This window comes from Macrobrachium rosenbergii, chromosome 22 (assembly GCF_040412425.1).
Source record: "Macrobrachium rosenbergii isolate ZJJX-2024 chromosome 22, ASM4041242v1, whole genome shotgun sequence".
NCBI classification, from domain to species: domain Eukaryota; kingdom Metazoa; phylum Arthropoda; class Malacostraca; order Decapoda; family Palaemonidae; genus Macrobrachium; species Macrobrachium rosenbergii.
This window is the reverse complement of record NC_089762.1, coordinates 1,457,711-1,484,016: the sequence shown is the minus strand read 5'-3', so window position 1 is coordinate 1,484,016 and position 26,306 is coordinate 1,457,711. Positions and strand designations below refer to the sequence as shown.

The 26,306-nt window shown below is 39.7% G+C and overlaps 2 protein-coding genes across 3 annotated transcripts in view; both read right to left on the bottom strand.

Moving 5' to 3' along the window:
• The window catches only part of LOC136850516 (uncharacterized), a 47,238-nt gene extending 33,776 nt beyond the window's left edge, over positions 1-13,462 (bottom strand). The window contains exon 1 of one of the 2 annotated variants that reach the window (XM_067124095.1): positions 13,281-13,462. The gene's annotated coding sequence lies outside the window, so the exon portion shown is untranslated. The remainder of the gene's footprint in view (positions 1-13,280) is intronic. The other variant, XM_067124097.1, reaches the window with a different exon arrangement.
• Positions 13,463-18,501: 5,039 nt separating this feature from the next.
• The window catches only part of LOC136850336 (uncharacterized), a 29,069-nt gene continuing 21,264 nt past the window's right edge, over positions 18,502-26,306 (bottom strand). The window contains exons 4-12 of the mRNA XM_067123961.1: positions 24,865-25,066; positions 24,545-24,714; positions 24,213-24,380; positions 23,026-23,202; positions 20,177-20,348; positions 19,869-19,979; positions 19,474-19,667; positions 19,167-19,363; positions 18,502-18,806 (exon numbers count right to left, since the gene is read on the bottom strand). Of these exons, the coding sequence (XP_066980062.1) occupies positions 18,639-18,806; positions 19,167-19,363; positions 19,474-19,667; positions 19,869-19,979; positions 20,177-20,348; positions 23,026-23,202; positions 24,213-24,380; positions 24,545-24,714; positions 24,865-25,066 (1,559 nt within the window). The 3' untranslated portion in view covers positions 18,502-18,638. The remainder of the gene's footprint in view (positions 18,807-19,166; positions 19,364-19,473; positions 19,668-19,868; positions 19,980-20,176; positions 20,349-23,025; positions 23,203-24,212; positions 24,381-24,544; positions 24,715-24,864; positions 25,067-26,306) is intronic.

The following is a 26,306-nucleotide window of genomic DNA, read 5'->3' as shown; positions in this document are numbered from 1 at the left end:
CTTCAATGGTAACTCAGGCCCATTCACACAAGGCTGATTTACTAGATGTTAGCAATAGCGGCTTGTAAACTAACCACTGCATTAACAGTGTAAACAGAAAGTAAGTAAATTTGACACTTTCTGTGGAAACTAGAGCTGAAATCCCCTGCTAACACAAGAACGACTGGCTAGTCGAGTGACATGCCACTTGGATATCACACCTGACCATGATGCGGGGGCCACCTACATGTACCCCCAACAGTGAGGGCATTAGAAGAAGTGTACCCCTATGATAAAAGCATCATTGTGGACTCTTTAAGAGACCTTTCATAACCATGTTAAAAGGCAGTGACCCGCTTAGGAAAAATTCTAGTCATGCAAGAATGATTTCAGTGTAAGTCCATATGGCTATGAGAACTCTGATGACTGGTAGTATAAATTAAGAGACGCTCCTGGACCAAGTAGCACTTGAAAGCACTTGTAGCACCAGCACAGAGAAGAAATTCTATAAACTTTGACGGGCTGAGAGCAGAAGAATGCACTCCACATTTGCGAGACCACCTACATAAAGTAAGGACTGTGTAAAATCTTAAGCGGTTGCTGATCTGTATCACTGTATGTGTGGTCCAAACAAGAAGACTTGAAGTTCCCAAACGTTTTACCTTTGTCTCATTGGAACGTGACACCCAGGTTAATTCACAGTCGAAAGGCAGAACAGAAATTAATTGTCTTCTCCACAATGAATATCCTGACCTACTGCGCATATCTCTGGTTCTGTGTCTATTTCACGAATGTGACAGATGAATGTTGAATGTTTTCTTTCTGGAAATTTGGGGTCATTCAAATCTACCCATTTAATGATTCAAAAAAAAAAAAGATATCGCATTCATTGCTAACAAGTATATTAACACCGAGCATCATCGTTTTTAACATTTCCTTTCAGATAAAGTATTGTTTACTCCAGCCTAAATAATAACAATATGCCTCCTAGACTTGATTCATGAACATTTTCAAGAATTCCATACTTCAATGCAGTCTTTTTTTTTATTTGAAGGAATATTTTTAAATGATGCTGCTTGGGTCCGAGCAATTCACAATGGATGACTCGGGATGGATTAGCATGTCAGCTGCAAAGCACAATCTTCAAAATCAGCACTGCAGGTGATAAACTCATTTCTAATGTCCACACGATGAACTTGCAAAGACCATCTTTCCAATGATTTCAAAATGTAATTGGCTGAAAATCTGTCCTTCTCTGGTCTTGAAAAAGCTAAATTTGTAACAAGTTCCTAAAGTGTTTGGCATCTGATTAGCCTGTAACCTGTTAGTAATACCAAACACAGTGGAATGGCTTTGGTTTTCATGTGTCAACATTAGTATGCTGAAGAATATTCTGATTTCTGGGAATCATCACTTTAAAAATGTAAAAATCAGCCAAAGTATTACACATTTTCATAGCAATGGAAAATATCTTTCATTGTTAAAACTGGCAGAGGATTTGGACTAAATTTGCATGTAATTTGATTAATTTTCTCCAAATAGCAGTTGTGGAGTCTTTTATTCACTGAAGAAACAAAGAAAGATAATTAAAACTGCCATTGAACTTCTTAATGGAATTGCTCATCTGAACTGTGCTTTGCATTTCTTGTAGATAATGATATCTTATTTGGTATTTCTTTAGCACTCTGTCAATGCAGTCCTTGTAGCCTGACATGAAGCCTGAAGTTCTGGTGATCACCTGGCTACTGGTAGCAGAGGGCACAAACCTGTAGTTTTTGGCGAAGCATGCATTCCAGCTGTGGGAAGAGCACCACTGAGCAAGGCAGTGGCATTGTCAACCCTCTGGAACTCGACCACATTTTCTGCATTTTCACTCAGTACCTTAGATGCCAGTCTGCTGACTTCAAGCAGTGCAAAGTGATCTGTGTTCAGGTAGGCTACTTTTAATTTTTTTTTTTTTTTTTTTGTTACAGTAAGTTTTGCTGCATGATCAGAACACGTAGCAGCCATCCCATATCCTCAAGTGAAAGTCTTTAAGACAGAACTTGTTACTGAAGGGTCAATGTTTGTCTGAGAAAGGATGTACATGAGCTTAACCAGTATCTTCATTTTTAAATGAGTGATGTTATGACAGTGTCCTTTGCATTTACTAGAAGATTCCCCTATAGTGGATGTCTAACGTTCTTATATCCCATCAGAAAAACTGCTTGGGGGAGCTCTTGAAATACCTCAGCCGCACCATCGTAGGAGCTATTGTCATCAGGGTAAGTGAGGGAGCAAGTTCCACATTTCTTTTGGAAATGCCACGGTGAACGTCCGTAAGACTTCCACCATGACTTCATACCTGTTGATTATATAGATTTCTGTAACCAATATACTGATGAATGTTTGGCATACTTCAAACAAATCTCTTACCAGCATGTAATCAATGACTAGTTGCATAATCTGACATGCTTTAATAATGTCAAGCATGGCAGGGACTTGTCATATTTAATTTGACTTCATGTCATGCCTCTATATAGAATCAACCGTATGAAACGGATTAACTGTAAAGAGAATTTACAAGGACGTTTTATAATGGCTGAAGATTTTCAATAATTATACAAGGGAGGTCAGCATTATGTTCTCAAAATATGCATGATTAATGGCACGGGGATGATGCAAGGGACCCCAGCAATTAACATAATGACACAGTACTGAATAACCAGATTATGATGCAAGAAAGCCCAGAGGTTAACGGAACTGTACAAAATGTCAATGCCAAAATAATATGACTTTACAATACTGTTATCAACAAGATATATTACACCAGGTAACAATATCACATTAGTCGCATTCACTTTTATATGTCTGATGAAGGCCAAGCCCTTGAACCAAGCAACTGCATATCAAGACCTGATTCCTGCAGTTCGCTTTACCCCAAGAGGCAGTTGCTGAACAGTGGCATTTGGAACCACCAACTCTTGTCCACGGCCCTGACGCAGACGCAAGGAATAAAGGGAGTTCTTAGCCTTGTGACCTGAATTGGGTATTTCCTAAGTAAGCCTTCACTGTTCACTTTTATAGACCATCTAACGAATGCCAAGACCATAAACCATCATCCACATATCAAGACCTGATTCCTGCAACATCTGCTTTGCATCAGCAAGCAGTTGCTGAAGATAACATTTTGTCCTTCATCTCTTTTTCGGTTCCTGTCCCGGGCCTCTCAGGGATGTCTGCTCTGTTGGTGGACATCTTAGAAGACGAGATGTTGGTTACTCACGAGAAGTGCAAAAGAGCTTTGTCAGTCTCCTTCCTTTTTGTATTCCTCATCCTCCTACTCTTTTCCTACATCTCCTCTTCCCTGGACCATGGGGAGAGAAAGAAGACTAAGAAGGTTGCCCTCCATAAGAAGGTTAAGAAATGTTCTGTGGTCACTTTTTCTATTTGGGACTGGTAATAATAAGCAAAAGGGGTGATGCAAATAGTCTTCTTGAGAAGGATCACCAAAATCTGAGCCTGAGAGCATGTGTCCTCTCTGATATGTGATTCTGGTCGTTAATGATCGCCTGCTCTCTCTTCCCAAGAAGAAAACCAACCTCACCTTGACTCTGACCATGCTTTCACCTCTTCAAACATGTGAAGAGTAGGGTCTACGAATTCTGGTGAGCACATACCTGTCATCACAACCGCAGTCTTAAGAGAGGAGCGCACAAAGGGAGTTATTTATATGACAAGTGTGCCTACACTTGCTGGGGTTTGGCTCTAATCTCAGTCCAGGTAGGTGCACTCATATATCATTCTCTTTGATTGTAAAGTGATATTAATGGCTGGTGTTGGCCAAACATGTAATAAGACACCCTCCTGTAAGAAAACCAATGAATCAGATTTCAAAAATACTTCCTTTTATTCAGCAACTGCAACATAGTTTGGGATTTTTTATTGTTTCCTGATTCTCCTCCGTAGAGCCTTGACAAATCTGCTATCCTTTGGGACTAAGGAGTTATGTCATGTAGTGACCTAAATGAGACTGTCAGCATAGGTGGTTACCTCTTCTGTGACTGTGTGCCTCTTGCTTGAACAATAACATCAGCGTTGCAGCCGCGTTGCTTAAAGTAATTCATAGTCTAATGACATCTTTGTCTCTGTTGCAGTAATGACTCATATCTCTTCTTGAATACAGGTATGGATCATGTCGATCTGAAGACGTTTGAAGTCCCCTGCTGCAGTCCACACACTAAGGATCCTGTGTGTGTTTTGTGGTGAAGCTAGTCCCCAATTTGACAGGATGTTTCTCTTCGCTCGACTATGTCAAGTACTCTAATTTTACGGGTGGAAAGGCATGCCGTCCACCTCCACCCACTACAGTTTATGGTATGGTATTAATGGCGATGAGGCATTTCAATACGGATGACTGATGTTTTAGTCACACTAACTTCTGTTTGGAATACAATCGACTCCTGGTATTCGCAGGGGATGTGTACCACCAACCCTCCCCCCTCGAATAGCTCAAATCCGCGAATACTTAAAACCCTTCTAAAAACGATTAGAACTGTCTATTTTGATGGTTCAAAACACCAAAAAACCCTCTAATAATGTTTATACCTGAATATTTTAATAGTTTTACCACAAAAAGCGCGTTAGTCACGAAAATGTTAAGAAAATACAGTAATTTGTGAATGTTTCTCTAAGAAAAATACAGGCAGTCCTTGGTTTACACGGATCCGGCTTACATTCCGAAGTTACGACACTTTTCAAATATATTCATCAGAAATTATTTCCCAGCTTACGACGCATGTTCCGGGGTTACGACGCGTCATATGACAATCCGACGGAAGAAATATGGCTCCAAAACGTCAGAATAATAAAAATTTGAGGGTTTTTTATGAAAAACTCAATAAAAATGCAGTTTACATCATTTTCAATACACCCAAAGCATTAAAAGTAAGGTTTTCTTAGGGTTTTTGATGATTTTCGACGATTGTTCGGGTTACAACGATTTTCACTTTACGACGCGGCGTAAAAACGGAACCCCTGTCGTAAACCGGGGACTGCCTACTGCAAATAGGCGAATTTTCTGCAAATATGTATAAATGTTCCACAGAGAAATCCGTGAATAGTTGAAACCGCGAATCCAGAACTGCAAATAGGGGAGGGTTCATTGTATAAAATGCAACAGTTTGCAGACAAATTTGGAGAAATCAAGCCATAATTATATACTTTGGTTTTGACATGTACTAGGGAAGGGATATGACCTGTTAAAGTCTTAGTAATTTTTGAAGATGTTTCCAAATAACACTTAATTTATGTACATAAACATTATACCCATTAATAGCTAACTTCTGCACAATTGTGGCATGCTACCATTTGGGTATATTTGAAGATTCAGAGGTAGAACCATATCTCCAATCTGAAATTGAGGAATCTCTTTGCTATCAGTAATTTGTCTAGGACTACTTCTATCTTTCAGAGTAATATATTTCATAGTATTTACAGAGATGCAGGGAACAATCTGAGTAATGAAATGGGGCAATGTTCTGCAAAGCAATAATGATTTGGCCAAGGACTTTTGAAGGAACCAGATACATTCATTTGCAGCAAATCTTTGAGCACTCTCACTCCCCTTTCTGTTAGACCATTACTGGAAGAAGAGTACAGTGTCAGTGTAATTTGCTGTGTAGCATGAGCCTGCAAAAATCCATTAAACTGAGAAGCAGTGAAGCTGCTACATTATCGCTCACAAGGGCATCACACAACCCATGTCTACTAACAATTATGCATGAAACATTGATAATCTCGCTTACAGTTGTGTCTAATACCACGTCACACTCGATATATATACTTGAAGCCTCAGCAACTAGGAAACAGTTTTATTTTTGAGGAAAAATTGATCAAAATGGAAACGTGACCATGCCCTACCTGATTTTGGCCATTCAACTGAGTGAATGTGAGGAGGATTAGAAGCAACAGATTGACACTGGGTAAAAGTTTTAACAAGAGTAGATGTATAACTGTTAGTGCCATAGTACCATATGAGAGATCTGGCCAAGGCTTTCACAACACAAATCCTACAGTCAAACCAAAATGACTATGAATACAGCTGTCATTAGCTGCGTTGCCAAACTCCTTCTTGACTTAGCATCAGACTTCAGTTAATCTGTATCTCTCAATAAGGAATTGTTAAAATGTTAGTCTAGACATATGATTCTCAGTTTTTTTCGGTTTTGTAATCTGTTTGATTTTAAATTTACCGCCTGGCAGTACTGTATAAACAAACCCGCCCCATAGGGCGAGACTGCTGTAAAGTGTAGACTCTTGTTAGTTGGACAATAAAATCCACACAACGAAGACGCGTGTTCTTATTACTCTGACTCACGAAACAAAGAAAGGTAGGATGAACGTATAAGAAGTCGAATTAACGAAGAATAACTCATAACCACTTTAAAAGGAACCCGGTCATAAAATCTTTAATCCGGTCATAAAATCCCATTTATCCCTCTCACATGCTTCCCTTAAGAAAGAGCCCGTTCCAGGACAAGGCCGACTTAATTTACAATCTACCATCACTTGAGGAACTGGAAACCTGATGGCAAATGAAGGCTGATTTCTGGTGAAAAAAATAATTAACAATAACTGAAATTTAAATCAGACATTAAACTGTTTTGATCGCATGGTAAGATGATGACGATTTAGTTTCTAATCTAAATGAAATATGCAGATGCCAAAAATCTAGCCCAGACTCTCTAATAAAGTTATATGGTGCAGTGAGATAAACAAAAATAGCCTTATAACACTATTTTTGTTTATCTCACTGTACCATATAACTTTATTAGAGAGTCTGGGTTAAGTTTTGGGCATTTGCATATTTCATTTAGACTAGAAACTAAATCGTCCTCAGCCTACCATGTGATCAATACAATTTAATGAATGATTGAAATTCTTTAACGTTATTGTAATTTTTTTTTTTTTTTTTTTTTTTTTTTTTTTATAAATCAGCCTCTATTTGCCATCAGGTTTCCAGTTCTTTCGCTCATTTTACGCCTTTACAGTTAGATGCACCCAAAAATAGTGTTTGTCAAGCTGCTTCCCCTTTCTGACCTTGATAGGAAAGATGTGGCACCGCGTATGCCACGCTTAAAGGATATCCCAGCTTAGGCCAAGGTTTTATGAATCAAAGCTGGGAACAGTGGCAACTTCTGAAATATACTGAATGTTTGTAGTCCTTTTGATTTGACTGTAGTATGGCCCTCATGAAAATGATGTAAAACTCGCTGATGCAAAGATTCGTGCATAAACACCCTATTACTGCATGAGTGTGGAAGTCTTTCCTACAAGGCCTTTGAATGGCGACAACTTCGGATTGTCCTTACGTGAGGAAACCCATACTTTAATATAACACTTCACAGGCAAATCTTCATCATCATTGGTGTGCAGTTGAATATCAGAGCAAGTGACAGGCACGACATCAAGTGAAAACAAGTTCGTAAGGTTAAGCCCCCTGAAAACTACCAGGCAGAGGAAATCTTGGAAAATCACTGATTGCATTATTTTTCCCTTGACTTCAGTCAAAATTATAACGATTGTGAAAGTTTCAATGCCCAATTCAGATTAAGTGGTTGCACACCTGCATCGTGAGCCAAGAGTTTTTCAATCTTCGCAACTAAAAATTACACTAAAAAAAAAACATTTCACAGTTGGTATTTGAGTCATTTCTCACACTCTGAGTAAGAGAACGGGAGCTGTTTTGCTTTGCATAAAAAGAGCTGCAGTTCTGTGTGAGTATGTGTCATTTCAAAGTGTCTCGAACGATGAATTGTACAAGCATCATAGCCCTCTTTCAGAGCGAAAAAGGATTTTTAACGGCTTGACAACATTTCTCCTGTTCTCTGCCCCACGACAAGTTCACGCTTTACTGAAGCAGCTTGTACAAAGGTGCAAATGCACTGGCAAAGTTTAGAATTAATCTGTTATGGAAATTGTAAAGACCTACAAAGTTCTGGTCTTATTCAAGAGAATGGGATCGTACTTTTACAGGAGTAGATCAAACACGCTGCTTGTCAGAAATATGACCCAGATTAGTGACATTTAAGTCTATATTACAACATTTGCGGTGGCATTCAACATGTTATACATGAGCGACTGGAAAATGCCGCGCGATGAACGAAGACACCTGTACATCCCTTCAGAGGTATATATGGCAGTGAATTCCTTAGATTTAGGGTCTAGAGGCAACTGCAAAAATGCTATAGCTAGGTCTAGCTTAGAAAATATTTGGTGTTTCCAATATCTGCAATTATTTCTTCAATAGAGAGCAGAGGATTCTGCATAATCTTGAGATACTTACAAAGTGCACTAGAATAGCCTAGTCACCACAGGAGTGATCAGTGTTATCATCTTCAAGTACATTAACCGTGGGTGACCCCCAGTTGCTTTGGAACGCCTCGGTAACAGTATTATTTTTCTCTAATTGTTTCAGTTCAATGTTTACCGGTCCTCTGAAATGAAGAGGTACCGATTTAACGTGGTTTTCAAAATACAGCCCAAGACTGAACCTCAACTCCTAGTGCAACCGTCTGAGAACCATTAGACGTGAAATCATCTAAGAGGTAATATTGAAAATCGATGTGTTATAGCATGACGCATAGTATGTTCAAAGGCATTATCACTCTGGCCCAACACTTTAAGGTTATTTATTTTACTAAAAAGATCGTGGCCAAAAAAGAAACGCTCTGACAATACACAATGATAAATTCAGTTCACAATGATAAATCCAATATCATCTCCACTGTAACTACGAGCTTTTTTTTTTTTTTTTTGGCAGACCTTAGTTTGGCGTTTTGCGGTAATGTGAAATGAAGTTCACTTAAATACCGACATGTGTAAACCTGGATCTACCTGAATTGAGATAGTACTAACATTATTTTGTATAACTGCTGGTTCACTGTTCACTCTAAACAGTGAAATGTACCGCAACAAAATTTTAATTATACATATGAGCAAAATTATCTGATGAGCTTTTTGATTCTGTGAAGAACAACAGCATTTGACTGCGAAATGTGACGTCATTCATGGACACCCATCCTCAAATTGGTGAGTGGCTGTGACGCCATCGCAAAATGTCACACACGCTTCCTCTCTGGATCGTCTCAGTGTCTGGGAAACGAACTTTGGTCGAAACATGGTGTGAATATTCTTCTTACCGCTCTTGCAGATCTCTGCAACATTGTCCTGTTCTGTGGCACTGTTCTGTGGCACGTTACATGAACGCTTGAATTTCTGTGCTAAATGTTTCAAGATGGTACCAAATCAGATACATTTTTTCAGCTTACAGGAACTTTTGTAGGCTCTTTGCATCTGACTCATATCTGCAGCATCTCTCATTAACTGGTCTTGGGTTTTGGCACATTCTACACAGTCACTGAAGAGTTTATAACTGAAAGGTATATTTTCAGAATCCTGAAGGAATGTACTGATTAATTTGCCTGACTGTAGGCCAATTGCAAAAAGGTCCCTGAGGCGATTATCTCTGCAACAACCTTGGTAATTACAATGTGAACTAAATCATTAAGCATTTTGGCATGGTTTTCAATAGCTTACTGGATTCATGCTTACAATTCATGAATTTGACTGCAGAACCGATAACAGATTTCTTCGCATCAAACTGGGCTTGAAGTTTGTGTCCATTCTAAGCACAGTTTGCGTCTGTAAGAGTAACGATGTTCACCGGTAGTGCATGACGCAAGATGGCTGCTTTCTCGTCATCTTCCTAACCGGCTTGAAACTTTTATGGAATTCTGCGCTGTGAAACTGAAAATTCAGTGATGTTTTGTGCACCTGGATGGAACGAAAAGTTAACAGGTGCCATTTTGTTTCGTCACCAGCTTCTGCTGTTCAGGAATGATGCAAGTTCTTCTTTGGAGGGGTGGGTAGACCTCTCGGCTAGCACGCTGTTGGCCCAGCGTTCGACTCTCCGGCCGGCCAATGAAGAATTAGAGGAATTTACTTCTGGTGATAGAAATTCATTTCTCGGCATAATGTGGCCCAGATTCCACAATAAGCTGTAGGTCCCGTTGCTAGGTAACCAATTGGTTCTTAGCCACGTAAAATAAGTCTAATCCTTCGGACCAGCCCTAGGAGAGCTGTTAATCAGCTCAGTGGTCTGGTTAAATTAAGGTATACTTAACTTTTTAACCTTCGGCGTGTTTAGTACAAGCCCGTGGGGGGTTTCCGTATAGACATAAACAAAAGACTGTAAATATAAAAAAAAAAAGATAAGGACCCCCAGGGAACATTGTGAATTTTTTCCCCTGTGACTTTATTATAAATTAATGAGACTTTTTTCCCTAGCTCAAATTGTGACTTTTTTCCTATGACTTTATTACCAGCCACCGAGGAAACAGCTTGCGTTTGAATAATAGATTACAGAGTAGGGATGAATCTGAGAAAAGAAATTCTTAATCAATTAACATTTATATAACATTTTCTTTGTGCCTGACTACAACCTTTGATAAAGTAAAAATAGGAGAATTTTAATAATATGGACGACTTTGGCCCATCCATAAAAAGCCAGAGCTAAAGAAGAGAGCTCTGAAAACAAGCTGCTCCAAGACAGCCGCACAGATCTGTGAGAATCAGACAAATGGAAGTTCTCACATGTCAGTTTGTCTAAATGGGTGAATAAAAGGAAAGGAAGAGTGAGGAAACGTACAAATACCTCAGTTAACTCACAGCTAAAATTACCGTGTATCCTCTGATTACAAGACAATCAAGTACGGCTAATTTTTTGTATGGTAAAAACGTGGCCTGTCTTGAATCTTACCGCTTGACTTTGCATCAGTGCGATGCTGAATGTGCTGAGTCTTCAGCAGTGGCAGATCGTGAAAAATCAGTGAGTTATCTCTCTGGTGCTGTAAAATGATTTATCACTTGTTCATCAGAAGCATCCATCTCTGCTAACTTCATATTTTCAGTTGATATTATTGCTAAAACAGAGAGTCTCTCGCCCGCCATGGCAATGTGCAAGAAAGTTCTGATCATCTTCAAAGCTGAATGGCACCTTTCTGCTTCCGTTGTTGTCAATGAGTTGCTAATGAAATTTTCAACAGACCGAGAGTTTAAAAATGCTGACCATAAATTAAAATCGTCCATCACCTCCGGCAGGTCACTGAGGTTTTCCGCTTTACATAAATATTTTCTTGTGAATAACACAGTAAGTTCAGTTTCTCAATCTTTTAGTCATGAGGTGTGTTGCAACTGCTTTGCAAGTGCATCACAAGGGAGATACATTTTGGTATACACGGGAAAATTATTCACTAAAAGTAACTCGCCAGCTTCCGAATGATCCGTGTAATTAAGCCTCTCCTTGCACTGCAACAAAATCACGTCACAAACCTCCTTTGCAGCAACCGATATACCTGTCTCAAATTTTCCTCTCATCTGCTAAGGAAGTGGTGTTATAATGTTACGTTCATCACTTCACTTCTAAACTGCATAATTAAAGACTCTTAGCGCCATTAGCCTTAGCTTTATCAATATTCCTAGACTGAAACTGGTGTCAACATGAGGCATTATTGGAGAAAAACAAATTCCAGCCAAAACTCATATTCACGATCACTGATAAATCCGTTGATACCACTGGGGTTGATTATCTCCTGAGTTAGACTCTTCCAGTATTCTCCATCGTTCAGTTAACACATATTTCATTTCATCTATACTACCGTCTGTTCAGCTCTTGAAATTTCAGCTTTCTGCCATTCTCCATATGGGCCATTCTTTGAGAAGAACTGGAAAAAAATGCTTGTTCCTGACTAGCTGTCAGAAAATATTTGAACATTACTGCACTTGGATGTTGCCTTTCAAGTTTAGTTGATGCACATAACAGAGGATAATGAACATTGTCATGAACTTCTTTTACTGACTACTAAAAAAGAAAAAAAAAAAAATAAACAGCAAAAGCATCTATGCAAGACTTGACTTTGAATTCACACTAGGCAGTTGGTACTTCAGCAGAGTTGTGATAGACAAAGGAAAAATAGCTGTCACATGCACAACTTTTGTCTTAGCTTTTACGTAAGTGACCCCAAAGACGAATTGCGCTCGTTTTGTTGTCTATGTTGCATGTCCGACCATTATCTTACTTCTTAAAAACGATAAGTTGTATAGTATCATACGTTACTGGACCCCACCTAAGTCTAGACTGAAAGGCGCTATCAACCAATGTATGATTCCAATGAACTTGAAGTTATAGACCTACACGAAGGTTGTTCGCTCTCGTAACGATTTTTAATCGATTTTTTTGTAAGTCCTATAATGTTATATTCCTAACTATTCTCATGATGGTAAAAAGAGAAAATGAATGAAAATGTACTATAATTTCCACTTGCATGCTGAAGGAGTGAAGTAAACGTGAATTCAGCTGAGAGGTCCAACATTGTTAAATGACCAAAACTTCAGTGAAGTGGGTTCTGTTTTCAACAAAGTCGGCCACGTTTGGATTAGATAAACCCGCTTAGCGACATCACGAGCGCCCCTCCTCAGGGAATCACGGAAGAGTGGTAAGGTGGTGAAGGGGGGATGAAAGGCCTCGTGTGGACCTCTGGACTCTTCTACCAACTGTTAGGTATCGGGGTAGGGTGAGGTTAGGTTAATGGGAGGTTTTGTAAAAGGTAAAAAAAAAAAATATACTGGCGAACGAGTCGAAGATAGTAAAAGGTAAAAGGCAATCCAACTCGTAGCAGGCTTGCTTCTGTGCTAAACAGCAGTGAGCAGCTGTTTAATTACGCTACGAATCCCCAGAGGAACTGACAGGAGAAACTGAAATGTTCGAACAACGCCAATCAATGGATCTTGTTTCTTCCATGACGTAAGAAGCTCAGCCACTGGATGGATTAAGTGTCATGTCAGCCAAGATTACCTGTAACCCAAATCTAACGGGGCGCAATTTGACCCGGATGCCACGGTCTTAGCTTTGTATGGCTTGGCGCGTCTGTGAAATGTTAAGAGAAAAACACTTTGATGCTTCTGCAAACATGATGAGAATCAGCTTTACCTCACACACACACACATATATACCCTTAGCACTCGTAACTTGGCTCGTTTGAAGAACACTAAACATGACGAGAAAAAATGCACGCTTTAACATATATAAGAAAAAAACGTTTCAATCTGATAAAAGACATTTTAAACCATTGGCATTTGATTTGAAAGACAGTTCACGTGATTACCCCATCAGACCGCAGCATATTCAGGCGTGCTGTACAGGAAAGCACGCTCTCTAACGCAGAAAGGACATCATCACCTTACCCATTCACCCCACGTACCTTTGAAGCCACGCGACGAGGAGGGAAATAAACAATTCAAGTTAATTCACAAAAACATGAGCGAATGTCTCGAGGAATCCAGCGGTCGGAGACAACGTTCACCTACACCCACTCAGTCACTCACACTGATAACATGGTCACGTTATGACGCTCACCCGAGATCGCAGCTATAGTCGCTGGACGGTTGCCTGGACCTCTTTTTCATTTCGTTTTAACGCTGCCAGAGAACATTTTAGCTTACATCACTCGTCAGTAACATAAATCTTCAGTGGCTAGAAATGTAGCTTCTGATGGTTCAATGCTTCAATTAGAGTTTTCAGAATTTCTTACATTCTCCGAGTCAGTCCAACGAAGGATCAAAAGTTTGCATATCAAAAAGACAACTCGATTTCCGACTAATGTTTGTTATTCTTCCAAATAAAATGTACCTTCTTTAAGCAATTCTAGACAAAAATGTTCAAAGTATTCTCAACTTTCACGCCAACGTTATGTTTTTAATATTGCATTTTAAATATTATCTCCATCTACGTCAAAAAAAAAAAACTGGAAAATAATTATTTTAACATTATTGCTTTTAATTTAACAGCTTATATACAGCGTTTCCGAGAAATTGTCAACAGACTAATCGTTAGGTGCTGTTTTTATAATCTAAAAAGCAGAGGTGTCGGAATTTAAACCTTCAGCGCGCACGCGCAGACGTAGACATCCAGGTGAGATTTCTATCGGGTATCATGTTATCCAGCTTCTGATAACAATTTAAGAGAAGGGTATCTGTGGTTTCTATCCATTTCGGAGACTGAAAGGGGAGTCGTTTTGACGACGCTCCAAACAAGAATGATTTTTTCGTGCTTTGTGAAGCTAAATCACACCGAATATTTCGAGGGGTTTGTTCTTTCTACTAAGAAGTTTGCCGAGTTGTTTAATAACCTCATGTAATGATGCTGCTATATCACGTAAACCATCCTGGAATCCAGAGATACTTCTGTTGTGTTCCAGACCTTTTGTTTAGAGGATATTTCCTTTCTACACATGCTCCGTGACTTACCTCATCGCTCATCCTACCCAGGATTAATGGTGTACTCTATTAATCCTGGTTCTACCGTCGTTGGTTATATTAATTTACTCCCAGATACTTAAACAGATCAACTATTTCCATTACTCCCAAGTAGCTTTGTAACGCCTCCACAAATCAGTAAACTCCAAATTCCACTCATAGTCTTCTCGTTCTATCCCATAGCTATGCACTTTTTGCTACACTTGAACAAACCCCAACTCCCATGATGAGGTTCGAACCCACATACTACGTCGGAATAGAGTGAAACTGAACCACTCGGCTGCCAATGCAGGTCCAAGTCTATTTCAGTTCATACAAACACATGTCTGTCGAAATCAAGCATACCTGGCTGGAACTGGATTAGACCTACCTTCAACACCGTGGACTAGTGTTTTTTGTTTTGTTGATTTTTAGGCTGAAGTATTTAGATGGAATATGGTGCTTAATTTTACTAGGTATATGTGTGTGTGCATTTTGAATAGCAGCAGTGGCCTCCTAATCTCTAGATCCTGCCTCGCTTTTCGGATAGGCCTACCTTTAGTACCCTTTATGCATTTAAGGCTATATAGTTACGAAAAACAGCTTTATATATATATATATATATATATACACTGTATATATAGTATGTTTATACATGTGTGTGTATGTGTGTGTGTGTGTGTTTGATTGTGAGTGTGTTTGTTGTGTGAGAGTGTCTGTAGGCCTACAAGTAAAGGGTACCCTACAAATACTCAAATAAAGTAAAAAAAAAATAAAGTTTTATTTCCGGAAACAACTGTTTTTCTTTTCACTCAGGTAATAGATTAAAAGATTTGTGGATGTACACTTCTGTACGGGATGAAGATTTCCCGTAAGATCGAGCAAGGTCGAGCTTGCTAATTCTTAAACAATATAGGCCTACTCTGGATCGGTAATCATAAATCCCGTAAGACCTAGGAACATATTGTGGATTAAATATCCAGATGATATTTTAATCCTATGGAATCCGGGGGTGAATGTAACGAAATTTACTTCAGATTAAATAGCATAGCACCAATAGGACTAGCCTGCAATCTATTTTTACACTTAGAATATGCTCTCCGGAAGATTTGGACCAAGCGTTCAAATGAATTCGTAAGTAACTTTCATCAAGAAAATACGTTGACTACACGATTTAGAGAACATTCTACAAATCCAGCCAAATTCTCTGCCGTGCCCCGCAAGTTAAGACTTTCGAGACAGTTAGTCCCGAAATCAAAATCTCTAACCTGAGCACCATTAAAAAGCTATAGTTAATGTTTAAGAAAAACAAAATCTCATAGACACAATGTAATGTATTCGTAAAATCCCTGGTCTTAGTATGATAACTCCTATGTAGGATCCACAGTCAAATGTCTGACTGAGAACCAATCAGCGTGAGCCTCCGGTCAGATACGGACACCAGATTCGGCCATTATTAATAATCATATGAATAATTACAGGCATCATCGTGTCGAATGCAGTCTTTCTTGCATTGTCTTACTCAAAAAAAAAAAAAAAAAAAAAAAAAAAAAAAACACAATGAATATCTCGGAAGGATCTTGGAATTCCGCCGCCGTCCAAGACATATTTCAACGACAAACTTTAGGGTCTACGGAAAGAGATAATCCTGGTTCAGCTGTCACCAAAAATTCTCGAGTCTGTAGCCTGTATTTTGGTGGACTATTCAAATTAATTGACCTGTAGATACACACACACACACACATACACACACACACACACGCACACACACACATACACACACACACACATATATATATATATATATATATATATATATATATATATATAATTAGAAGTTATGAACACAGTCACGTTTAAAACAGAAATAAACGTCTGACTCCGCTCGGGATCGAACGCAGGTTTTTCAGTTGGCATCGCCCTTGCCTTTCGATTGAAAGACCTGGGTGCGATCCCGATGTGAGTCAGAAATTTATGTATATAATATATATGTACACATATACATGATATATATACATATATATTTTAGATATACTGTATGTACAAGCAACTGTATATATATACATATATATAGCCTATATATATATATATGTGTATATATATATATATTATTTATATATAGATAGATAGATAGACAAATGAATGTATATGTGTATGTGCGCGCGCGCGCTTTCTGCACTGAAGTTTAAACGCAGAGGAGTGGTGGTAATACCTGAAGCTGAGAAGCCATAGTAAGCCTAGCACTAACCCTCCTATAAACCTCTGAGCCCGGCCCACCCCCACCCCCACCCCCACCACACACACACACACACTTCGCATGCACACGTGATGCAGACAGGCGGAGAACCTCTGATAAAATGTATTCAGCCCGGCGAGAAACATCCCCCTTTTTTTATTTTATTCTCCTTACTAAAACCTGCTGTCAGCCTCTCTTGATCACCTTGACTTCTGCTCCAGCATAATCAGACCATCTCTTGTAAAAACCCAGCGTCCCAGACTTTTAGAGCTTCGGTTTGTGAATTTCTTTTGCTGGACGCCAGTCAGTTGTGCGCCCTTGAGGCACTGTGGAAAATCATTAGACAGCAGTCAGCAGAACAGAACAAAATAGTGAGAATGTTGATATTATTCTGCTGTTCCCCCATGATTCCGCGGCCTTCATTTTTCAAGGGACTGGTTTTTGTATCGTTTCACCTGGATTAGCAGTGGTTCTAGAACAAATACGAGACTCGGCCGCATGATCATCAATTAATTGCTCAATCAAGCATGAACTTTCTGCGCAGAACACTTCCATGACACTAGCCGCTTCACATACGTACACAAAAGACTAATTACCGTATCAGAGTCTTGACATCCTCTACACATCGTCCCACTCACCTCTCTGCTACTGGATACTAAACCCTTTGTATCCCAATATCCACACCACCCAATCTAGCCTTTATCTTCTCCATCTCACTCTCGCCTTTCTTCCTATAAATTTCTGCATAATATTTCCACATTTACAATCTACCTTAAAGAAAGGTTTGTGAAATAAAAGAGATGTCATTTTAGATTTTTGTATTTTATTAAATATTAAGTTTATTAATATTAGTGAAAACCCATTTTACAACTGACATATAAAGAGACGAAGACTCATTTCGAGGATTTCTTCTTTGGGATCATCACAAGGAAATAGGCCATCCTCCAGTGTCAAAGTCGCCCTAAGTCCTCTCTCTCTCTCTGTGTCTCTGTTACACCACAGCCCTAAGCAACCGCCAGCAACGACTGCAACGTCTACTGACTTTCAAGAACTTGTATTTTTTTTTCCGTAGACTTTGAAACTGAGGACCAACCAATGCCAGAAAAACTCGAAAAGCAGTCTTCTAGGAAAAAAAAAATGTAATTAATAGTTCCCATTTTCATTTGTATCTAAACATTGAACACCTGGCTCCCGTTTTTCTTTACAACTTTGTTTAGTAAGGGATGACTAGGGAAAGCAGAATCACGTCGGCGACGTGAATTTGGTTCAGGTTTGGTTAACACTGTCAAGCGGCAACCCCATATTTGTTACTGAATGCACGCTGTGATTAAAATAGTGCCATCGCGTGTGTTTGTTTATTTTTTTCATGTGCGGTTCTACAGGATGTTAAAGGACGCCGTCCTAAACGGAACGAGAAGAAGTCAAGCTTTATTAACATAAGACCATGTCTAAAGCATTCAGAGAAACAACAGGAGGTTTGAAAAGCAGCAACATTTTGGTCCTTTACGAACTCGAATGCAATTCAGGAACAGAGGAGAGGGGGAAAGGGAATCGCGCAAGTTTGTAAAATTGTGAGAAAGACTATTTTTTTTTTCAAAGGCCAGTTCTTTTATGTGACAGTTCGAGTTATTGCAAACATTTGCTTCATCTTGACACGTCATTCCTTCTTTTACCTTTTTCTACAAATGCAACATTTACCACCGTAAGGAATTAGAAACTCGTTATAGAACTACCCAGGAAGGAAAAGAAGTAGGTCTAGGAGACCCTTCGTTATGTGATCGAGTAAGATTTAAAAAAAAAAATTCCTTGTCAACTATACACAAAACAATAAAAAAGTTAAAGCCCTTTTGCGTCTAGGAAACCGTGAGAGAAAGGTATGTAGCCTACTTTCTCTACTGAGTACTTTCACCTTCAATTTCGTAAATTCTTTCTCGTAAATATATATATATATATATATATATATATATATATATATATATATATATATATATATATATATATATATATATATTTATATTTAATTCTCATGTATATAGTGTCGTTACTTATTGAATTTTTTCTTTTGAATTCGTTCGCTTGATGAGTTCGCCTACTTCCTAATTCTGCCAGCGACGAAGCTACCTCCTCTACCGATGCGGCACTCGGTAAGTGGGTTTCCATCATAACCTGGAGGACATGAACACACGGGCTGGTGATTCTTCACGTTGCACTGAGCGTTTTCTCCACACACGGAGCCTACGTCGGTGTAGCAAGGGTTCTGAAACAGAGGAAGGAGGGCAAATAGTTATCAAAGCGCTTTCAGAGTTTGGGAGTCGTCGTGCTGTGAAAATAATCGTGGCAGGTGGGGAGAAATTCAAATAGACAACACAGTCCAACCTGTTACAGAAACGTTAAGCTTCTGGAAGTGATAACTTTACATAGTGAGGTGAATACTTGAGTGCAATGTACTTGTCACTGTGAAACATTATGTTTTTGAAATGATCTTTATAGGGCGACAGATGGACAAGAATGAATAACGCGAGGTCTTCGGGTTTAGTGGCTCATCAAGCAGCAGACCGCGATAACGTCAAATTAACGCAGCCATCATCGAATGTAACTGGGTCTTAGGGAACCGTACCTGGCAGGTGTAAGCGTAGCAGGCTTCTTGGTCTCGGCACTGACTGTGATCCTGACAGTCTCCTCTCTCGCAGGAGATGAGTGGGTTGCCGATGAATCCTACGGGGCATGTGCAAACTGGTCGGTCATTACCAGAGCTGTCAAAGCCAGGGGTACAGTCAGCTTGTGTACCGCATGGGTTGGGGTTGCAAAGATCCTCTGAAATTGGAAATAATAACAATAATGATAATAACTAGATCTATCAAAGGACGTCACTGACATCACAAATACCCTCATGTTCATTGTGTTGATGGTACATTTCTACTGACCACGTGTGAAGGGTCGGCAAGATTCGAAGGGATGTCCAGTGTACCCCTTGGGGCAAGAGCAGATAGGCTTGTGGTTTTCAACTTTACAGTTGGCACTAGAGCCACAGGCGCCTTCGCATGGGTCAACGCAGCGCAGCTGGAAGCAAGCCTGGTAACCTGGGCAGTCGTCGTGAGCAGTACATTCAGCAAAGCATCTGAAATAATAATAATGATTTTAATAATAATATATATACGTTTTATATATATATATATATATATATATATATATATATATATATATATATATATATATTTTCCGAGCAATTCTCTCGGGGTAAAACTTTCGAAATACACTGATATCGGTAAGTAACAGTGAACAACAATAGTGCAACGCTGGTGACAGGTCCACCACCTACCTGCTGTAGGGGTCGCCCTGGTAAAACTCTGGGCAGGAGCAGACGGCGCGGTTGTTTCTGACGTCACAGTAGGCTCCTTCTCCACATGCTTCACGGCAAGGGTTCACGCAGCTGCAAGATATAATGGATGTTTTTCAAACGCTAATAAAATAAAATATGCTTTCAGACGGCAGGAAATTCATGGGAGATATTTAACCTCGAATAACATGCAACTAGCTCTTGGAATCATTCACAACGCAATTATATTTCGCTTAGAGAGCGCGAGTCTATCAAAGGATTAACAGTCGAAAGACATAATGACTCCTCACATGTTATTCCTGCAGGCCAAGTTGTGTGGGCATTCTGAATCGGTCACGCACTCGGGGCGGCATTCTGTGAGAGGGTTGCCGATGTAGTTGTCGATGCAAGAGCAGACAGCGCGCTCGTTGCGCACCTTACAGTTGGTGTTGCGTCCACAGGGGCTGGGGCTGCACAGTTCCTCTGCGGAGAACGTTGGAGCTATGGTTAGTCATATTCAACAGGCAAAGCGAGAGAGAGGAGGGAGTGTATTGTAGGTCACTCAACATTCACAGATTTGTTGTTAATGACCCAAGATGTAAAGTAAAATGGACGCTCTTGTTTTAAAAAATGGACTTAGGGATGTAATGACCAATCTCTTCACATTATTTTCTTGTTGGATGATCAAAAATGGCTAGGATGAAATTAAAAGAAAAAACACAACATGCTTTTACAAACGGCTGATATAAATTTACTCGAGGGCGAAGGTCCAAATGACCTAACCTTACAAAAACGCAAACCCGAAATGCATATCAACATGAAATCGAAATCACAAGAAATCAGCGCTTAACAGCAAAAGAAAACACTTCTAGTGTGTAATATATCTTTGCAATTTCGAACTGGGTGAGAAGAAGAAGAAGAAGCAGTTGTAAACAAGCCGTAGTGGTGACGCTGTTCAAGTTTTCGAAAATTCCGTCGAACTCGAGCTAGAAATTCCATAAAAAAATCTCTTGGGAGGTATGTGAGTATGCGATGATAACAGTGATAAATACATAACATTGCGATGATAACAGTGATATATACAAATCAAGTTTTCTGAGGTATTTTTAAAGTACAGCATTGCCTAGCAGCTATCCATGGTTTAGGAAGTTTGTGTTTCGGGCGATAGTGCTGCCATCTCTTGCAGTTGTCGTTTTACTTCGGATGGAGCTAATGAAACGTTATTTTCAAAGATGCGATTTACTTTGGCTTCGCTTGTGGCATGGATCAGGCACAGTGAGTATATAGATGGTCCATTCATAGGAACATGTACGGGAGTTCGAACGGCTAGGAGGAAAATGAAAAGAAAATGTGCCGTCATTAGTTACCGTTTTAGGATGTCTATGAACTACGTTGTATGATGGACAACAACTCAGTTGTTTCAGGTGTACTGAAGTTGGATGCCTGGCAAAATATTCCCCAAGGGGAAAGTGCGAAACCTTTACTAAGAGATTTCCCAAATCAAGGTCTAGAGAATACATTACTCAAGGATACAATATAAAGGGGGAATGGAAATTAGAATGTATAGGAAAGTATTTTAAAATTTCGCTAAATAGCACGCTGTTTCAAAGTGGGGAACTGCATCCATCTTGAATGATTCGTCTCATGTGGATGTGTTGTGATGCTACGAGTGTTCGTCTGTAAAAAAAAAAAAATCTAAGAAATATAATGGGAAAAATTTGAACTCCATTACTAGTTGAGGTTAAACGTGAGAGATTATAAATGATATTCGAAACATGCATGTAAGTTGATCTGACCATTGCTTAGCGAAGTTTGCATTAAAACTAGAAAATGTGAATTGCATTCGGTGGAGCAACTTCAGAGAAAAAAAACTTGCTTAAATTTAGGTTAAATCCGTCTTTATAAGGTGTTCTAGGGAGATTAATCAGGAAAAACTTGAGAATATCATCGGTGAATGGTGAGAAGACGTCTTTAGTGATTAATTTAAAATTGAGAATTAGTAGTATTCAAGATCATATTTGTGAAGTAGAAATAAGGGCTAAATTGAAGATCAAGGAGTTTCCTTTAAAAGTATCAACAGTGTGGCAGACGAAAAAGAAAATGAGCATTAAACAGCGAAGGAGTATCTCGGCCATATCGGTAACACTGCCTGGAATAGAAAACGGGAATAGTTCTGGGAGAGGTAATGTTAAATTTACATTCGAATGTAAGACCGTTTGAAAAATGAATAAAGGGATGGTACGTGTCATATCAACTGGAGGCCTATGAAAATGTCAGGAAAATAGACCAGTGTTCAATTTAGATGTCTTTATGAGAGATACGATTTACACAATTGAAAATGGCAAGAAAGCAACTTTAATTAACTGGCCATAAGCTTTTGATCGCGTTTAATGACTTCATGTGTGCAATGCAGATGTGATTTGCCATTAGATGAAATCTATAAGACAGGAATGTCTATTTGATGTTACCCAATGAATTGAATGTTTCTGTTTGCGGTTATGCTGATGTTACGATTACTGTTGCCAGTCACGAAGAAATAGTAGTGCAAAAATGGAGTCAAGATATATGAAAATACGTTAGGTACAAATTTGAAAAAAGGCAGAACTTCAGTTTTCGGCAATGGGGACTGGAAAAGACGACAGCGTGGACAATTGTTGGATATCGATTTCCCCAAGATTCTTGTCAAATTATAGATGTCCGCAGTCGGTCTTATCTGAAAAAGACTTTACAGTATGGTGGATTGGGAACGATGAAGGCGAGGGAAACCGGAAACGTATTAACTAGAAGAGATTAAAGAGGTACTTTGGCAAGGCACTGCAGGAGTAGGCCTACAGGCATAATGCAAATTTGAGTGGTATATACAGTATGTGTTTTAGGGGTTCGTCGATTTGGTGGGGAGCCTTCATGTCAGTGCATGAAGAGGCTGACGTTGAAGAGCTTTTCTGGCAGATGGCTCAGCTGTGATTCAGCAGCTAAATGATGAATAGCTGTGATTCAGCAGCTAAAATGATGAATATGGCAGTCAATGTCCTTTGATTTTATATATATATATATATATATATATATATATATATATATATATATATATATGTTTGTGTGTGTGTGTGTGTGTGTGTGTCAGTTACAATAGAGATGCAACTGTAAGGTATTGTATACTAACGGGGGTCAAATCTCCTGCAGGTAACGAAAGGATCACCAGTGAATCCTCTGGGGCAAGAGCAGATGGGTTGGTGGTTCCTGACAGTGCACTCAGCTCCAGAGCCACAGATGCCCTCCTGGCAGGGGTCAATGCAGCGGAGCCTTTGGCAGACGCGGTGCCCAGGGCAGTCGTTGTTCTCTGCAATGGAGGAAGAGAATGTCATCCCAGGAGAAGGTACCCCGTGAATATCCATCACCATATCTGTCGAGTTCTGTTTTAGCATGCTTCCGAAGAATTATTTACTTGATCGTCCTCGATTTTTGCAATTTTCTTATGAGTAGCTTCTGATGGCAAAATTTATGATGTCATTGTAAATTGACATCTTCTCATGACAGATATAATCAGTGTACATCTTGTTGTAATCAGTATACATACTTCTCGCATAGCTAAGACTGACGTGGCTGCTCGCGCTGATTTTGAGAATGTAGGCCTACACAGCAGGCCGCCTTCTCAGAATCAACACAAGCAGCCGTGAAGATTATCCAGATTTTGGCGAATATAGAACCTTTGCTACATTCCTAGATTCTGAGCAGTAGGCCGCTTGACCAGATTTCCGTGTGTCTAGTATCAGTGCTATATTCCCAGTTTCTGGGTACGTAAATATGTATGATTTCTGAGTCACATCAGCTACTGAAAGAAATCAGAATATTTTTTGAAACGTACAAATATCTGCTCCCTTATTCGACTGCACGGCCTGTGACAGGACAAAAACCACCGTATAGGTTAACCTAATGATATCCAGATTTGATTGACACTCATAAAAAATGTGCTTGGAAAGAAAATGAATAGACACAGAATCCATACACGTAGCTTACAGCAGCTACGTTCTATGCACGCAGAATCCAGGAATGGCACTGATTTGTAAATTGCCAATAAATCAGGCATCAGCCACATGAGAATTTAAAAAATCATGTGTAGTTCACAAGAATTTTTGCAGAATTATCATCATTAAGAAAACGGAGAATGTGAAACATTTTTATTATTTGTTAAATGGCTGTGAAATGAATGGTTTTTCTGGAAGCTAATTGGCAACAACAACGTGTATCCTACATTTCTGAAAAGAAGAAAAACCAACTATCCTAGCGACTTAAGCCAACCACCCTCTCCCCCCGAGAGAAAAACAACACCTTGGGAGGAAAGTTCCTTACCTATGCACTCTCCTCGGCGGCAGTTTGAAAGGGGGTCACCCTCGTAACCAAGTGGGCAGGTGCACACGGGGCGGTCACCACGAGTACGACAGTCAGCATTGAGGCCGCAGGGGTTTGGTGCGCAAGGGTCTAGTGGAGGTGCAGGGGGAGCAACTTTGACTTCGGGCCCTGAGAGATAAAATTTGACCTTCAGGACACATGCAAATGGAGTGTTCGGATGAAAACAATACTTGCAATACTGGCGACAACCTTGGTCGCGAAAGTGGACGTGTTGCAAAACCCTGACAAGAAAATACTTGAAGATGAAACGAAACAAAAGAGCGCCTACTCACTTTCCCTTGTGCAGGTGATGTGAGGGTCACCTCGGTAATTGCTGGGGCATTCACAGACTGGCCTATGGTTGCGGGCCTCGCACTCGGCGTTGGTGCCACAAGCGCCCTGGACACACACGCGCACGCACTTAGTTGCTCTGCAGCGATAATCGTCGGGGCAGTCGTCATCTCTGTCAAAAAAACAAATTCACAGCCTCAGAATCTTTGAGCCTCTTGAGACGAAACAAAGTGATAGATAAACAACTGGTTTAGAGCACAGAGATTGTCTGAAATAATCAGTTTCAACGCGAGGTCGAATGCAGAAAACATGGGCGACTTACACAGTGCACTGAGGTTTGCATCCATTGATTGTATTGCCGTCTGGAACGAAGTCACTGAGGCATCGGCAGAGAGGGATGCCTCGTTGACTGACCTCGCATCGCGTGTTGGGACCACAAGGAGAGGGACTACAGGGATCGCCACTGAACGAACTCTGTCGAATGTTGGACGTCGTGATGCGGCCCTGAGACACACCCCTTTCGGCTGTTGGGGCCGCACGAGAGAAATGCTGAGTTAAAGACTTTTCACCAAATACAGTCATCAGTTGAGAGTGTCATGCTATTCCACACCCATATCGTAAAGTCCCAATAATGTTCACAGGAAGTTCTAAAACGTAAACTGCTCAATTAACCATCATTACTTGGAGGATTTAAAAAATATATTTTTATCTTTATTTTTATGAAAATACTTCTTGCAGTATTTAAAAAGATGACGTCAAACAAACAAATATCAGATATAACGATTACGTAGTTTCTGTTAATGAATTTAACATTCCGAATTCCCTTTTGTATAGCATAAGGCTCAATTTTTTTATCCAATGTTAATGACAGCAATGGTTAATAACTGTTGGGGCAACACATTCACTCTGTTGGGTAAGACTAGTAGTGAGGATTCATTATCAGTAAATTTCTTTGAAAATTAGCAACAAGACCGCCCCCGTCCATTAGGTACTCCATGTTGTCCATGTCATTTGTGAATGCTGGGTAACAACATGGCTAGCAACCGCACGTGTTAAGTATACTCGTGACATTTTAGTTGTTTAGGAATGGAGGAGTGGAGCAGAAGAGAGTGAAAGAGTCTTCCCGTTTGTGCCGTGTTACCCTGTGCAAATCAGATCATTAGACTGTTCTCCTGCTCTTAATACTGTGAACTGGTATTGGCAGTTGTAGGCACGCGGTAGTTTCTTGAAAATGAAACGACGAAAGGCCGAAAGTTTTGCTGTGTACCGCAAGAGACGCGAAATTGTTATCCGTGTGAGTCTTGTCCAGCGCGTGCATCTTTCACATTCAGGTGGTTATCGCAAATGCTATGTCTAGCCTGGTTTCTCTATGTGTGTACTATAGATCTGTTACAGCAGACTCTTAATTGCACGGATGCATTGGTGCTAGAAGTTATCATCGCGACTATTCCACATGCTTTTAGTGCTGACTAAACCCCAAGACATTTTCTGAATGCTAATTTGTATGTTAAATAGTTGTTCATCTGTTTCTTGAGTTCATGTTACATAAACAACGACCGTTATAAATGCCAGAAGAAATATAACTGCAAGAAGGTAAAACTAAAAAAAAAAAAAGAGAGACGAAGCAAGCAATAATTAGGTAATAACAAATGTGGCCTGAAAAAAAGAAAATAAAAAAGAGACACTTGTATAAGTATTTGGTATTCCCACAGAAGGAAAGGCTGGAAACATGACAGTAACACAGGTCAAACATGAAACTCTTAG